At 39.5% G+C, this 17534-nt stretch overlaps 1 protein-coding gene across 1 annotated transcript in view; it reads right to left on the reverse strand.

Annotated features, from left to right (window-relative positions):
• LOC118154028 (uncharacterized) overlaps positions 1-17534 on the reverse strand; it is a 39959-nt gene that overhangs the window by 15941 nt on the left and 6484 nt on the right. Inside the window, exons 2-3 of the mRNA XM_078375263.1 lie at positions 12265-12545; positions 11344-11433 (exon numbers count right to left, since the gene is read on the reverse strand). Of these exons, the coding sequence (XP_078231389.1) occupies positions 12538-12545 (8 nt within the window). The 3' untranslated portion in view covers positions 11344-11433; positions 12265-12537. The remainder of the gene's footprint in view (positions 1-11343; positions 11434-12264; positions 12546-17534) is intronic.

Below are 17534 nucleotides of genomic sequence, written 5' to 3' on the forward strand. Positions count from 1 at the left end.
AATTTCAGTTTTCCTTCAACAATTCTTTGGGCTCAGAAACAGTACTGGCTTACAAAACCTCTTATCCTTTTCTTTCATCCTTTTCCAGCATGGATAAGCAAGAATCAGATCCTATTCAAATGCTGACGACTGAAAGTGGGCCTGCCCCATTAAACCCAGAGAATGAGCATGAATAAATTATCCTTTTTTCCAAACTATTTCTTTTCCTAAAAATATTAATAAATGATGACTAGAGAAGATGAGGATCAGTTTGATAGAAAAACAAGGCTTAAGCTAAATTGAAAGAAAAATGAAAAAGGCAAAGTTAGTGTAGGTAGCTCTTCTCTTTCTCTGTTTATCTCTGTTCTCTTTTTTCCTTGCAATTTTTTAAAAAGTTTTCTCCTCTTGAAGTTCTTGGCCTCCAAAAGTTCTTCTAAAGCCATCCTCACAGAGTTAAAAAAAACTCTGAAAAGATATATAATTATTGATCAAGCTGCACTTTGGCCCACTTTCTTGTAATTGAAAGTCAAGTAGCACTAGATACTGACCATTTGCATTCCCATTTTTCTTATGGATAGGATTTTTGATGTTGGAATCTGTTTAAGAATTAATTTGTACCTCCACTGTTCTTATAGATAGGATCTCTGACATTAGAATCATAAGAGTTTCATTTAGGAATTGCTTAAGAGGTTTTTTTCAAATCCCCAATTCCAGTGACCCTCTACATAGGAACTGAATCAGCATAATGCAGCTTCTTCAACTCCCTCTCCCATGACGTCACCCTGCACTCTTCAATGAATCAATCATCTCCACATTTTGGCCCACCCCAAAATCCTTAAAAATTCTTGCCCTAAACTCCTCAGGGAGATATGGATTTGAGGTTTTAGGCGACCCTAAGATTAAACCTCTTCCTCTGCTGCAACCTGGTGTCTTGGAGTACTGACTTGCCATGAGCATCAGGCAATGGACCAATTATGGTTGAAATTCTACCTTGGTCCTGCTTGATGCAGTATCATTATTTTGCCTTCGCCCTCCTCCAACCCAGGATGCATACTTCTTTTCCACTCATACCACATCCCAATAGTTCATAGATTCTCCCACCATCAGTATTTAAAGACTAATTTAGCTAATCCAGAGGCACAGGCTGCTTCCAGATAATATGTAACATATACATGTTAATAATAACCTTCTAAAGGCAAACAGTCTGTGGGAACCATTTTTACCACCAGTAAATGGTGGAGATTTTGGACTTGACAGTTGAGAGGGCCCAGACTCCAGCTGGTTGTGGGAGCAGAGATAACTCCTAGAAAGGCCACCTTCACCCTGAGGAGGTTCCTCCCCAGCCCTAATCTTTTGAAATGGATGTCTTCACCTACTAGTTTCCTTCCTGCCAAGTTCTGGGAATGTTGATGCTATCTTACCAAAAGCCTTTCAGGTCTCCTTAATTCTCATTGGTCTAATCGTATACTTGGCTTTAGAACAAAGAGGATTTCAGTTCTCAATGATGATCTCCTGTGATCTAGCAGTTCTGAAAGATGAACTTGCCAAAATGAGAAAATTAAAAGAGAAGTGCCCTATGTGGGAGAAAAATTATGCATTAAAGTGCTAAGTATCACCCAAGAGATAAGTACTAAGTGTAAGTACTCAGACACTTACAGTATCTTAACTTTCACATTAAAAAAAAAAAAGTCCATCTTTTAAACTCCCTCAGTTCTGCATTTTCTGAGGTAGAAGCTGTGTGAAAAGAGTGATATCACATATGGTGTTTGGAAGCTGACTGGCAGTGACATTAGGCAGCAGTGTGAGAAGCACAGCTCCCATTCAGCCTGGGTGAGGAAGGGCAGAGGAAGGCTCCAGGAAGTGAGGTGGGACATTCAGAGAAGCCATGAAGGTTAAGTGGGAAAGCACCACTGAGAAGTTCAAAAACTACTACAAGCAACACAGACTCACCAGCTCATTTCTTGGGTGTGCTGGCATGCACACAATGAGTTCCCAGGGCACCTGCAGCATAAAAATCAATACGGACAAGAATCCCCTTCCTCCCTCTCTTTTTGTTCTTATAAATCAAAAAATATAAAGCCCATGTCACTCTAATGTTCCCCAAAAGTCCTAACTATCCAAAATGACTAAAAGCAAAGAGTCATTTACTCATTCAGTTAAATGAATAGAGAAGAAAATGAAAGGAGGTGGGGACTGGAGAGACAGATTTTACCAATTTTCACATATTTCAGAATGATTTTTATGCCTGTCCCTCATGTAGATGTAATACATGAACACGGATGAAAGATATTTTTATCTTCCATTAACATAGGCAGAGAGCCCTGCTTCATATGGTTAATGTACGTGTATATGACTGAAATCACTCAAATGTATTTAATGAAACTTCATTCCAAAAGGACTTGTTCATTGAGTTATTACTGTATAAAGAAAACAGCATTAAAATACAAGTCTCAGGAAAATAAAAACAATAGCTCGAATTTTTGCAAGAGTGGCATGCCATTCACTTTTGCTCAGTACTGGTTTTGCGAAATTAGTAATCTGCAACTGCAAGAAAGAAACCAAGTTTTTTAAAAGTCTTGACTAATGATTCCATTTTTACAAAGCAAAGGAAAAATTGTATGGTTTTTAACAATCTTTTAAACTTAGGATCTGAGTATTTTTTCAATTAAGAAACAACATTTTCAAGGAAAATTCAACTGTGTTAGTAGCTCCTAATGACTACTGTAAAATTAAACCAGATTAATGATTTGGTCTCTCTTTTCTAAAATGACTCAAAAAAGTTTAATTTCCTAGAATGTCATATAAGAATGTTTCCATGTATTTGTATATTAATCAAACACTTTAAATCCAAATGTATGAGTGCATATATAGCTGATGTTAAATTGTTTTTAAAATTAAGTACATTATTTCTCTGGTCCAACAGTTATTACTAAATTCTACAGAGATGTCTGCTATTATGTTTATAAGCATAATTATGATGGTTTCTGAAATATAATTTAAAAATCAATAACAGAATTTTAAATGCATACTTGGACATTATTCATCCTAGAGAGATGCACATCTCATTTTCTAGAAAAATCAAAGGCATACTCTTTCAAAATCAAAACTATATTTTCAATTTTGTCTGCATGACTTGATTGCATAGGAATAATACTTAGATTTAACCAATTTAGAGGAAGAACTATATGATGAAAGAATATTAAACTTGAGTAAGCTCAGTCTTCATTTTCTATAGCTAGAACTCAGTGCCTTTGCAATATAAGTCTACTAGAAATGTTTACTACCAAAGAAATTATTATAGTAAAAATGAGCTGTAAGTTTCTTTTATCTTAATGTTTCTGAAAAAATACAGGAAAAAGAGCTATTATGAATGAGTTCAATATTGTTCTCTAATTACACAATATTTAATATGTTTGCAGAAAGAGAATGATGACTTAATATTATACAGATTATCTATGAAGATCAATTGCTAAATAATAAAGCAAAAATATATAAACATTTTTTGTTTTAAAGTCCCTAGGAATTTTACAATACCTCCTAAAGGAACAGATATAAATATATTTTGCTTATGTTTATTTTTAGGAAAATTAAGACTTTTTTTGAAAAACTAATGTACTCCATAATTACACATTGCTTTAAGATTTTAAATTCATGCTCTGATATATAAGTAGATTATGATCAAATGAATTGACACATTAATCTGGTCCATGACAAATCAGGCTATAGTTGATTCACCACTCATTACAGTTTCATCTTTAGTCTATAGTCAAAACTAAACCTGATTTTCTTCTGAGAAAATTATTGAGAATTTTATTCCTATTTATAATACTTAAATGTTTAACATTTCCAAATTTCATTTAAATTATACATTCTGTTGATTCTCTGGCACTTCAGAACTTATGATTTAATATTTTTAGACATATTCTTGAAAATTATAATTTGTTGTGCTTTTTTTAAATTTATAGTAGGCATTTCTTATGATCTCAAACCAGAAGCTTTAACTATAAAATACTTAGAGCCTCTTACTATAGAACTTGGTGGGTGTTGGTTTGAAAAGGCAATTACAGCAATATATCATTTAGAAATACATAGTCCACAGGAAAAAAAAATGAAGTACATAAATATATCACAAGAAATGTACAAGGTCTCACATCTGTGTGCAAACCTGAAGCATAGGGAGCTACCTCCTTAGAGTAACTTTCAAGGCACTTTGAAGCCACTGCAGAGTACCGTTAGCCCTCTCGATAGCAAAGAAGGGGCTGTGTGCAAGAGAGAAGCCAAGGACAGTTCTGCCCAATGATGCCAAGAAGGCTTAGACACACATAACAACAAACTTTCAACCGCAAAATCCCAACCAAGATGGGATTTTCTTGCCTGCCTATACCCCTCAAGCTGCATTTTACCTATCTGCCTTCAAAAAGGATGTTGAGGCCAGGTGTAGTGTCTCACGCCTGTAATCCCAGCACTTTGGGTGGCCGAGGAGGGCGAATCACCTGAGGTCGAGAGTTCGAGACAGCCTAACCAACACGGCGAACCTCCATATCCTATTAAAAATTAGCTGGGCGTGGTGGCAGGCACCTGTAATCCCAGCTACTTGGGAGGCTGAGACTGGAGAATGGCTTAAACCCAGTAGGCAGAGGTTGCAGTGAGCTGAGATCACGCCACTGCACTCCAGCCTAGGCGACAAGAGTGAAACTCCACCTAAAAAAAAAAAGGCTGTTGAGTTAAATTAACTTGATTTCAGATCAATAAATTGTTAAGAGAGAAACATGATATTGGAGATTTTTATACTGTGCACACATATAAGGACGGTGCTGCCCTGATTTTCACCTCCGCAGGCTTTTCCTTTCAGGCCAATTCCTTCATAAACCCCCTATGCTGCGTAACCAACAAGTAGACACGTAATTTTTCTCAGCAGAGCTCCAGAGTTTGGTTTACCTATTTTTAATGTTCCTGAGGATGAATTTCTGACAGCTCTTGAAATTCAGTGAGTCCCAGCTCTGAATTATGTTGCAGGCCACGGGTGCAGAACACAAAGCTTCAGGAACCTACCTAGAGCTGAAAATGCTGCACTTGCTTTTTAGAATATAGCATATACGTGGTTCTTTCGGCAGTCACATGTCTTTTAATCTAATGGACACAGAAAAGTGCTAGCTGGAAGTAACTGAATCTGCAAAGCTAGCTAAGAGGATTCAAATTTGACAGAAACACTTCACCCTGACCCCAAGCCTGTCCTGAGACAGCTTTGCATTTTATTGAATTAATCATTAATGTTGCAGCACCTCTAGTTTTATTCCCTCATTAGAATGACACCATTTGAAAGAAGTAAAGAAGCTGCTATCAGATTAAGTGGCCCAAGACAATCAATCGAAGTTTCTTAAAGGTGAAAAGATAGAAGAAATTCTTGTCCTTAGCTTGCCTAAAAGACTTCCATTTGCCCACATACATACTATATTTTCAGTACCCCATGCCCATGACTTCTTATATTCTCTACAGCTGGTTCTGTATTTTCAGGGCAAATAAACTCACGGTTGTTCCACAAACTCAAATTTCCAGGAAAATCATATAAAATAGTAATATAAAAAGGAGGAAAAATTTATCTTTTGAAATCATTCTTCTTTGTATCTTCTAAAAAAGAGAAACATTCATTCATTCATTTATCTTCATGCTGAGAAATGCTGAGTATATGATTGCTGAGAAATTCTGAGAGAATGGTAAAATATATTGTTTGCTAAGAACAGCCGCAAGGATAAACCTAGCAGTCCTCCACCCCTCACCACCAAGTGGAAGACTACTTGGGGCATTCTAAAGTAGCAGAACAGTATATGTATATAATACACCGGTTAAAACAATTCTTTAAGCTCAGGCTATGTGACCCTGCCCCCCTAGGTCCTGCCCTCATGGAGATTGCTTGCTGGTTTGTCCTTGATCAGTGGTAAGCAGGCACCAGCTGCCAACCTAGTTTATCTTGCTTTTATGAGAAAACACAGAACACCTGTTTGTAATAAAATCACCTGTTCAGAGAGACTATGTGGGTCAAAATCTGCTCGAGGCTCTCAGCTTGGAAGGCTGTTGGCCCCTGGAAAGTCCCACTTTGCTGTTCTATCCTGATGTCTGCTTAATGCCTTCAACGCCGCCTGGGTGGGGGTCTCTATGGCTGAGCTGATCTCGGTATCCTCATATTGAAAGGGGGAGTAAGATATATCCCTTTTGCAAGGAGCTCATGATTTATGAAAGTGGTTTTAAAACTGTGGGTTAGTAATTAGTAATCTCTTTTGGAATTCAATAACAACCAAAACTCTTACTAGGAAAATGAACACACCCATAAAACTTTGAATATAAATGTTTAGGGAGTTGATAACCACCTATGGCCCATCTATGCAGCCCATGTTATGAACTGAATGTTTATGTCCCCCTAAATTCATATACTGAAGTTCTCATTCCCTTTGGAGATGAGGCCTTTGGGAGGCAATCTGGGTTACATTAGATAATGAGGGTAGGCCCCTCGTGATGAAATTAGTGGCCTTACATGAAAAGGAAGAAAGTGATGGTCTTGTTAGAAGCATGTAGCACGGTACACCTTCACTGGGAGAGGACCAATGAAAGATCTACACATGAAGCCTACTTGGACTCTGATCTATGTGCTTCTTTTTTGACTGACTTTAATCTGGACCCCTTCCAGAATATCATTATAACTGTGAGTTTAACAGACTTTAGTGATTCTTCCAGTGAATTTCTCAAACCTGGGGGTTGCCTTGGGGACCCCTAGACTTGCAATTGATATCAGAAAGGAGGGTGGTCTTGGAAACCCCTGAACAGTATGTTTGGTGTCAGAAATGAAGGCAGTCTTGGAGACTCCCTACCTCTGGACTTATTAAATAGGCTTAAACTTAAGACTTTACAATGTTATCAAAGAAATTGGTCACCTTTGAAGGATATTAGGAAAATAATTATCTTAAAAAGCTGGTAAATAAAAATGCAAGCATTTGTTTTGCCTTGATTATACATCTATTTGCCTTAATTAACTGTACATCTATTTGCCTTAATTAACTGTACACTAATGATCGAATTATAGATTAGGGGAGGTATACCTTCTTAAAAGTAATACAAGTGAAACAATAAAGCAGCAATGACCAAAGTGTAATATTACCATTTTGAAACCCTTAATAAATTAATAGATTTAGGCCCTACATATCAACAGTGCCTGAAACCACAAAAAGAGAAATATATATTCTTCCTGATGAAAGAACACTACCACGACCTTGCCAAAGGAATCAAACCTGAGTCTGATCAAGTACCTGAATCCAGTTACCAATTTGCAGGAAATAATGAGGACAGAGATCATTGCTAAACTAAACAATGAGTATTATACAGTCAACAAAATCCAGACTGGGAAACTCTACTGGTCAAAAAGCACCAGTTCTTCAACAGAAAGATTGTAAAGAAAATGAAAGGGATAGAAAAGGAATCTGCAGACTAAAAGAGATGTATCAAATTATAAAATGGGCAAGATTCATGCTGGTATCTAAGGATGAACATTTAGGTGATAGAACTATAAATAAATGTGAGGAAATAATTATTATAAAAGTCGGGCTAGTGGATACTTAAGGCAGATGTGAGGGAGCTGTCATTGCAACAGTGGGGGCTGGAAATGTTCCATTTCTTGATTTGGATGGCCGAGTGGTAGCTACAAGAACATTCTCTTATGTAATTTATTAAGCTACGATTTGTTTTGTATGATTTTCTTCACCTTGTGAAGTTGACTTTTGGTTTCTTTTTTTGTTTTTTGAGATAGGGTCTCCCTCTGATTATTGGCTGGTCACAATCATAGCTCATTGCTGCCTCAAACTCCTGGATTCAAGCAATCCTCCCACTTCAGCCTCCTGAGTAGCTGGGACTACAGGCACATACCATCATGCCCAGCTAATTGAAAAATATTTTGTAGAGATGTAGCATCACTATGTAGCTCAGGCTGATCTTGAACTCCTGGCCTCAAGCAATGCTCCCACCTTGAACTCGAGACACTGGAATTACAGCCCTGAGCCACCACTACCCAGCCTGAGGTTAATTTTTGAATTCAAGGGCAAGGTTTGCACTTACCTCCACTGACTTATATTCATCTCATGTCTCTGGATTCTTAAGATGCCTTTGAACTCTCATGCTACCCAACATGACTGTTACCCCTCTGGGCTTAATGCTATCCACAAATTCAGGGGGCAAAGTATCTTCACCAAAACAATGAATTAAAAAAAGAAGTTGACAACCTAAATTCTAGATCTTGATTTGGGTGGTGCTGGCACAGGTGTAAATACTCATCAAAACTCACCAAACTCTACACTTAGATTAGATCGGCGCCTCCCTCACATTTGCTTGTTTGATTTGCTTTCCTTTCCTGACAGCAGGAGTCATTCATTGTGACTCTCAGTCCTGCAAACAACAATCTGAAGATGAGGGAACAACTTGTTGGAAGAAACTTAAGCCTCTGTGTGACCATTGTGGGTAGAGTTGCTTCCTGACTGGGAATGTTTACCTACAGATCTTAAGTGAGAGAGAAACAAACTTCTTTCATTTTTAAGCCACAGTATTGTCAGGGGTATTTGGAACAGCAGCATAGTCTATTACTCTAGTAACTCAAATGTCTTCAGGTGCCAAGCAAGAAACAGAAATATATAAAGAGGCTGGGTGTGATGGCTCGTGCCTGTAATCCCAGCTCTTAGGGAGGCCGAGGCAGACAGATCACTTGAGCTCAGGGGTTCGAGACCAGCCTGGCCAATGTGGTGAAACCCCCATCTCTACTAATACAAAAATAGCTGGGCGTGGTGGCACTTGCCTGTAATCCCAGCTACTTGGGAGGCTGAGGCCAGAAAATTGCTTGAACTCAGGAGGTGGAGGTTGTAGTGAGCCAAGATCATGCCACTGAACTCCAGCCTGGGTGACAGAGCAAGACTATTTCAAAACAAAAAAGAAAGAAATATACAAAAAGGGCCAGGCATGGTGGCTCATGCCTGTAATTCCATATCCCAGTACTTTGGGAGGCTGAGGCAGGTGGATCACTTGAGGTCAGGAGTTTGAGACCAGATTGGCCAACATGGTGAAATCTTGTCTCTACGGAGAATCGCTTGAACCCAGGCAGCAGAGGTTGCAGTGAGCCGAGATCATGCCAATGCACTCCAGCCTGGGTGACAGAGTGAGACTTTGTCTCAAAATAAATAAATGAACAGAGGCAGGAGTAAGACACTGAGAACTGTGATGAGTTAGTACACCCTGTCCTAAAAGCACTCAAAAAAAATTGTAATTTTTAAAGCATTCTTTACTGAAAACAAAATGCAGGGTCAAATTCCACCTGATGCCTATAGTTTGCAAACCTAGGTTAATCAGGACAACCTGAGTAAGATTATTCTTGCAGCTACAAATTCATGTAAGTGTCTTGTACACATTTCTTCTCTTTGTATAGAAGTACACCACAAGAAACTTAAGCAAATGACTTATTAAAGTTCATGTTTTGTTGATTAGGATATAAACTAAGCTGCTATCACATGGAGACTTAAAAATGCAGTGGCTCAGACAAAATGCAGGCCTATTTCTCTTTAACATACAGCATGGAGGAAGATAGGTGACTTTTCTTCATGTGGCCAACCAGGAACTTAGGGACCCTCTAAGCTGTTGCTCCGCCGTCTTCTGGGTACGGTTCTGACTACTTGGTTGACATTCCCTCACCACTTGCAGAACTAGAACAAGGAAGGAGAAAGTGGAGGGGAGCAATCCAGGGACCGGACTGATGGCTCCTTATTATATCCCATTGGCCAGAACCTAGTCATGTGGCCACACCCAGCCACCGTGGAGTGCAGAAAGTGGAGTCTATATAAGCCATCATGCTCCCAATTAAAACTCAGTGGATGCTTTTAATAAAAAGATCGGGAGAATGCTTATTGGGAAACAATTAGCAGTCTCTGCTACATATTCACTAGTCTAATAACTTTCTGGACAATCTGATGATACACTCTTCAGTAATCTGCTGGATTCTTGGTCTTCACTTTTTACCAGGTGCAGGCTTTGAATAACCCATTCTAGACCCTCACTCAGAATCACTGTCAGGTTCATCAGTCTTAACTTTGCAGAAATGACCTCTTTTTGCTTTAGAAAATGGGTTCACTTTTATTTTTTCCCAACTCCCTAGAACACTCACCCTCAGGATTATTCAGAGATCAATACTTTGGTAATTTCCTTCTCAACCACTTCTGGTGCCATGAAATATCATTCTTACAGGTCATGCAACAGAAAAATAAAAAATAGAAAAGAAACTATTTCGACTAGTCTAGTGAATAGGCAAAAATAAAGTGTTAGGAAATGTAAAGGGGTAATATAAAAAAATTTTTTGAGAGTTTTATTCTTATCGCCCAAGCTAGAGTGCAATGGCATGATCTGGGCTTCCTGCAACCTCTGCCTCCCTAGTTCAAGCATTTCTCCTGCCTCAGCCTTCCAAGTACCTGGTATTACAGGCATCTGCCACCACACCCAGCTAATTTTTGTATTTTTAGTAAAAATGGGGCTTCACCATGTTGGCTAGGCTGGTGTTGAACTCCTGAGCTCAAGTGATCCATCCACCTCGGCCACCCAAAATGCTGGGATCACAGGTGTGAGCCACCACACCCAGCCAAAATTCATTTTTGAGAGAAGTTCAGCAACATCAAGAAAAGGCTTCAAGTCATTTATTAAACAATGGATAATGATTTTATGTCAATCTTCTTTATACACATGCATCCATAGGGTTTTGTTTTATTTTACCAACACTTAAGCCTACTAGAATTGTGAGCATCAGCTTCTCTGAATAATCACTGGGAAAGCTTCCAAAAGGAAGGCAAAGGCTATAATCCTAATCTAAATTTTTGGTTGTCTTCCCAATTAAGTGTCAAAACAATCGCTTCCTTTGGCATAACTATTCTTTATTCTACTGAAGAGCTTTTTAGTGGTTGATTCTGAATAATTATACATCGTGCTTGACTTTCCTTGCATATAATATGAAATTTTTTTCTTTCTATGGTAACTGTTAAAATATTTCAAGCTTATTTCTTTTCTCTCTTAAGTACATATCTAGTTTTCCTGGGGCAGGAGGAATCTGGAAATATACAAAGGCAGGGTTAGTATAGGAAGTTTAGGTTAAAAGAAACATATACAGTCATCCTTCAGTACATGCAGGGGATTGGTTCCAGGACTCCATGTATACCTGTGCATACTTCTCGGAAGGCAGATAGGGAAAGTCAGCCCTTAGTATATGTAGGTTTAGCCTCCCATGAAATCTGTATTTTTCATCATGTTTGGTTGAAAAAATCTGTGTATATGTGAACACCTGCAGTTCAAACCCACCTTGTTCAAGGGTCAATACAGTTGTATTTCAAGCTTCATCTCTCAAAATCCCCTCCACACTTCATCCACATTGAGTCTGCTTGCTTCTTCCTGAAACATATATACATTGTTACATCCTGTGACTTTCCTGGTGCCCTTTATTCAACAGGGAATTTCTGTCTTCCCTTTTCATTCTCAGACTATTGATCCTTGTTCATCCTTTATTGTCAGCTCCAAATCCACCTACAACATGATGTTTTCCCTGATCATCCACAATATAATCAAGTGTTTGATTATATTTTTTCAACTAGCAAATGGCTGAGTGTGCAAGTGAAATTTTTCAAAGAGAGTGTATGCAAGCGAAATTTTTTATTTTTAAAAAACTTCATAGTTTTTACCTTTACACTATACCCAAGATTATTCTTTTTCATCAGGCTATCACTTCTGTGGTCGCTATCTGCTGTTATGTTTCCTTTTCTGAAATGGAACCGCATTTAACCATAAGGTAAATCTACTGTGCTAAAACAGCAAGAAACCTCCGGCTAGCTGACTGAAAAGGGGCTAGCAGATAGCTCAGCAGGAAAGTATTTCGGTTCCTCTCCGGTCCTATCCTTGACTGGCTTTTCACCCACAGAAGCAGGTCCCATAAGCATCCTAAGGGATCTTAGATCACTATCTCTGTGACTCTCTGCCTAGCCACCTTGGAAAGGAGGAAGCCTACTAGAGAAGTCTGCAAAGCCATGGCTAGGGGTAGGGTTGACAGATGACAACCAGCTGAGCTGACCTAGCAACACACTTTCTACTTCTCCAGGACTGTTTCCCACATGCTATCATCTGTGACCCAATTAGGTCTGTGCTTTTGCTCAAATTATTTGCTTCTGAATGTATTTAGAAAACCATAATGTTCATTTGCTTTTGCTTCTATCAGTAAAGAATACTTACTCATTCAGAGCTCTAACTGGCTGGTGCTTATCATATTTGATAACATTCACAAAATAAGTTATTTTCATTTTCCCATTTCTTCCAACCCATAATAACTCCCTGGGGAGGGACAACATCTGCTCCTGTGAGATGAACAGCTATAGCCTTCCAGACGGTTTCTCCAGGCTTCAGACTGCAGGGAGATCAGCACTCCCACGTTCTTTTGGATTCCCTAGATTTCTGCACAGAAGTTTATGGAAAACCGAATTGTAAGGCCAAGGTGTTAATCAGATATCAGAAACCTGTGAAAGAGAAAAAAATGAGCCAAAGAGAAGATACTTTGAAAAAGAAAAACAAGGAAGATTTACAAAAGACTTCAAAGACCTTTAAAATCTATAGTAAATTATCTCCTCAGGGATTAAAAATTCTATAATGAATATTAAATTTCTTCTGCTCCCAAGTAGTGTCTTTACTGTTAAAATATTAATATTGCATTTTCCTAGAATAAGACTAACTTTTAAATTCCAAGCATTTAGATTTAGAATTCAATACACAGCTTATTAAAGTGTGGGAAGTGTTAATGTAATTCTCTAATGTTCTTATAACTATGTCCCAAAGCCATAGAGCACGTATGCTATATGAGCTAATTAATATAGAGATTTCATAATGTATGTCAGCACCACAGACAATTAGAATTGAATAAAAAGATTCCCTTTCTGATGCTAAAATGACATTGGACATTTAAACATTCATTAAGGGCCTACTGAGAGTGAAAAGAGGGTGGGGAGGGGGAGCTGAGGATAGGGATGAGAATACAATTGAGGGGAGGGGAAGCAAGGAAATGAACAAAACACTGAAGAGGTTGAGTACTCCTTATCTGAAATACTTTGGACAAAAAGTGTTTAGGATTTTGGATTTCTTCAGATTTCAGAATATTTGCGTATACACAATAAGATATCTTGGGGATGGGACCCAAATATGAACACAAACTTTGTTTCACATTACATGGCCTGAAAGTAATTTTGTACTTCTTTTTTTTGAGACGGAGTTTCGCTCTGTCACCCAGGCTGGAGTGCACTGGCACAGTCTCGGCTCACTACAACCTCCACCTCCACCAGGCGGATCACTTGAGGCCAGAAGTTCAAGACCAGCCTGGCCAATATGGTGAAACCTTGTCTCTACTAAAAGCACAAAAATGAGCTGGGTGTGGTGGCATGCACCTGTAGTCCCAGCTACTGAGGAGGCTGAGGCATGAGAGTCATTTGAACCTGGGAGGCAGAGGATGCAGTGAGCCAAGATTGTACCACCGTACTCCAGCCTGTTAACAGAGTGAGACCCTGTCTCTCAAAAAAATAATAATAACAGGTAACAGCAGGATTTTGGTCTCCACCTATGATGGTGTATTTTGATTTAAAGGTTACTGAGTATTATATTTTACTTTTTTAGATGAGAAGAAACATCAGAAGTAGTTGAGGGACAAGGAAGTGGGTCCTCTAGAAATGAGGAGGTATTCTGCTGGGTGGCGTTTTAAAATGTTTCCTCGGGAGTTATCTACCTCATTAGCATTGGTTTTTGTCCTGGCAGTCTCTTTGATTTTATAACTAGCATGATTTCTTGCTTTGTTATGAGTGCACCCTGCTCTAGTCCCTCGACAAATAAGCCCATCACACATTTTCACCATGCCATCTAGAGGCACTTTTTCTGCAGTGTTAACAACATCTTTATTGTCACTATTTTTTTTTTTTTTTTTTTGAGACGGAGTTTCGCTCTTGTTACCCAGGCTGGAGTGCAATGGCGCGATGTCGGCTCACTGCAACCTCCGCCTCCTGGGTTCAGGCAATTCTCTTGCCTCAGCCTCCCGAGTAGCTGGGATTACAGGCACGCGCCACTATGCCCAGCTAATTTTTTGTATTTTTAGTAGAGACAGGGTTTCACCATGTTGACCAGGATGGTCTCGATCTCTTGACCTCGTGATCCACCCGCCTCGGCCTCCCAAAGTGCTGGGATTACAGGCGTGAGCCACCGCGCCCGGCCCATTGTCACTATTATCACAATCACTTTGCTTCAGAATCATTTCTGTTATTTCACCATTATTCAGAGAATGAACCACTGGAGCCTCATTATCAATGTTAAAAACTTCTTTTATATCCACTTCTTGCAGCTTACTCATCAATTCTGAAGGTATATTTCTTGCATATGTGAGGTCAGTATGCACTTTGACACTTGACATACCGAATTCTTCAAAGTCACCACCTTGTTCATCATCCTCACTGAACATTGTCACAGGCCAGAAGTTGTGCCACACATGCACAACTATATCTTTAGTCACTGTATTCCAAGTGTTGGAAAAAGCATATACAGCATCCTTCATGCCGAACTCCTTCTAAAAACCTTTTACACTCATGCTTCTGTTCAGTGCTGCTAGTATGCTTTTCAAGGAAGTTTTTTTGGCCGGGCACACACCTGTAATCCCAGCATTTTGAGAGGCTGAGGTGGGCGGATCACCTGAGGTCAGGAGTTCAAGACCAGCCTGGCCAACATGTTGAAATCCGGCCTCTACTAAAAATAAAAAACTAGCCAGATGTGGTGTGCACCTGTAGTCCCAGCTACTTGGGAGGCTGAGGCAGGAGAATTGCTTGAACTGGGGAGGCGGCTGCAGTGAGCCGTGATCACACCTCTATACTCCAGCCTGGGCGACAGCATGAGACTTCATCTCAAAAAAAAAAAAAAAAAAAAGGAAAAAAAGCTTTCTTATAATTACTCTTCATTTGATATTTGGTCACATAGCTGAATTAATGAAGTCACATTTTGGGGGAAAGCATATGGCATAAATGATATTTTTTATGAGAATTTCAGCAGGAGAATAAGCAGGACAGTGGTCGAGGAATAACAAACATTATCTTGCAGTAGTTATTCAGTCCAGCTGAATCAGCACTAACCAACCACTGGTAAAAACTGTTTGTGATACTAGTCAGAAAAGAAATCCCTGGTGATCCATGCCTTTTTGTTAGCATCATAATGGAGTAGTAAGAAATTAATTTCTTGAAAACAGCCAAGAATACAAGCTTTTGCCTATCACAGCAAGTTTACCCTTATGCATGCCAGCTGCATTAGCACATCCCTGCCCAGTTATTCCGTCCTTGGCATCCTTAATTCCCGTAGGGGCTGTCTCATCAGCTGTAGTCAGTGTCTTTCTGGGGCAATAATACTAAAACAGTGATGTTTCATCAGCATTATAGACTTGTTCTGACGTCAGATTTTAATCAGCTATGACCTTGGCAAACTCGTCAATGAATTTCTCTGCTGCAGGGAATCGCTTGAACCTGGGAGGTGGAGGTTTCAGTGAGCTGAGATTGCACCATGGCACTCCAGCCTGGGTGACAAGAGCAAGACCCTGTCTCAAAAAAAAAAAAAAAAAAAAAAAATTCTCTGCTGCCTCATGAGCAGCAGATTCTTTCTTATGATTAAATCTTTAACAATTTAATGCTGTGTTTTTTCTTAAATTTCTTCAGACTGTTGAATATCACAGTTCCCTTCAGTTTTTAGTTCATCGTGAATAGGTCTTTTCTTGTTTTCCTATTTTTCATTAACTTCTATTCATCACTTTCAGCATGGAACCTCGACAGTGCATCCTTCTGATTCTTCAGGTCACATATAATCATCCCTATCCCATTCTCTTCCATAAGAGGTTTCACACACCTTGTCCAGTTTCTCCAACAGCTAAAATTTCTGTGCTGTGGATTAACATAAATGCTTCCTCTAGTTCTTGTCATTGTTACCCATGGGGTATCTCCAGAGCTTTTTGACATTTTAAATAATAATTTTATACCATGGAGCAGAAAATAAGCAAACAAACAAAAAACACAGTGAGCACTGCATGTAGATCTTGACCCAATGTGGGGCATCATGGGGAACCTACCATTAGAGAGTCCAGCCTGCACATGTGCCATTTTATTATCCTACGTGGGCATGCCTGCATGGGGAAATATGGGTGTACATGAAACAAAAATCACAGCAGAAGGGGGTTACATGGGTCTTTTTTTGTTTCCCTTGGGGACACTAAGTAAACTGTGTTGTACACTTGTGTCTTACTGTGACTCATCACATAAGGTCAGGAATGGAATCTTCCACTTGTGTCATCAGGTCAGCGCTCAAAAAAATCCAGATTTTAGGGGTCCAAAGTGGCTCCCGCCGGAGGTCATGGCGCTCGCGAAGGCGAGGTCATCAGTTCAAGGCTAACCTGAGCAACCTCATAAGCTCAAACTGATTGGCAAAAAAAAAAAAATCCAGATTTTGGGCCGGGTGTGGTGGCTCACGCCTATAATCCCAGCACTCTGGGAGGCCGAGGCGGGTGGATCACGAGATCAAGAGATCAAGACCATCCTGGTCAACAAGGTGAAACCCCATCTCTACTAAAAATACAAAAATTAGTTGGGCATGGTGGTGTGCACCTGTAGTCCCAGCCACTCGGGAGGCTGAGACAGGAGAATTGCTTGAACCCAGAAGGCGGAGGTTGCAGTGAACGGAGATTGTGCCATTGCACTCCAGTCTGGGTAACAACAGCGAAACTCCATCTCAAAAAAAAATCCAGATTTTGGAGCATTTTAGATTTTGGAATTTTGGATTAGGAATGCTCAACCTGTACCTGCATTCAAAAGGTATTTAAAATCCCATAAGGGATGGACAGGTGAATGGGATGTAAAGGAAGGTGCCCTCAGCATGATGACATTTGTACACTGACAAGAGAAATAGGCAGCATCCTGTTTTTAAATTTTAGAGTCACTTTTTATAAAACCTGGAATCCAGGGCTTTGCTGAACAGACTCAATTGAAGAGCTAAGATTAGTAGCTAAATTTTTTTTTTTTCCTAGGGCTTGTAATATTTCTAGCTCCCAATCACAACACAGAAAAACTCCAAGTGAAAAAACAGGTTTCACTTGCTACTGCTTAGAGAGCTTTTATAGCTTTAGAGTTCTTTGCACTTATAAGGAAGCTTTATAACTTGAAAGGCTGACAGTATTGAGAATATAAGATCCCAGGTTAGGAGATGGAGTTTCATCCCACCTCTGTCACTTAGAAGACATAACACCCTTTGGGAGGCCAAGGCAGGTGGATCATGAGGTCAAGAGATCGAGACCATCCTGGTCAACATGGTGAAACCCTGTCTCTACTAAAAATACAAAAAATTAGCTGGGCATAGTGGCGTGTGCCTGTAATCCCAGATACTCGGGAGACTGAGGGAGAATTGCCTGAACCCAGGAGGCGGAGGTTGCGGTGAGCCGAGATCGCACC

The sequence above is a fragment of the Callithrix jacchus genome, chromosome 5 (assembly GCF_049354715.1).
Source record: "Callithrix jacchus isolate 240 chromosome 5, calJac240_pri, whole genome shotgun sequence".
NCBI classification, from domain to species: Eukaryota; Metazoa; Chordata; class Mammalia; order Primates; family Cebidae; genus Callithrix; species Callithrix jacchus.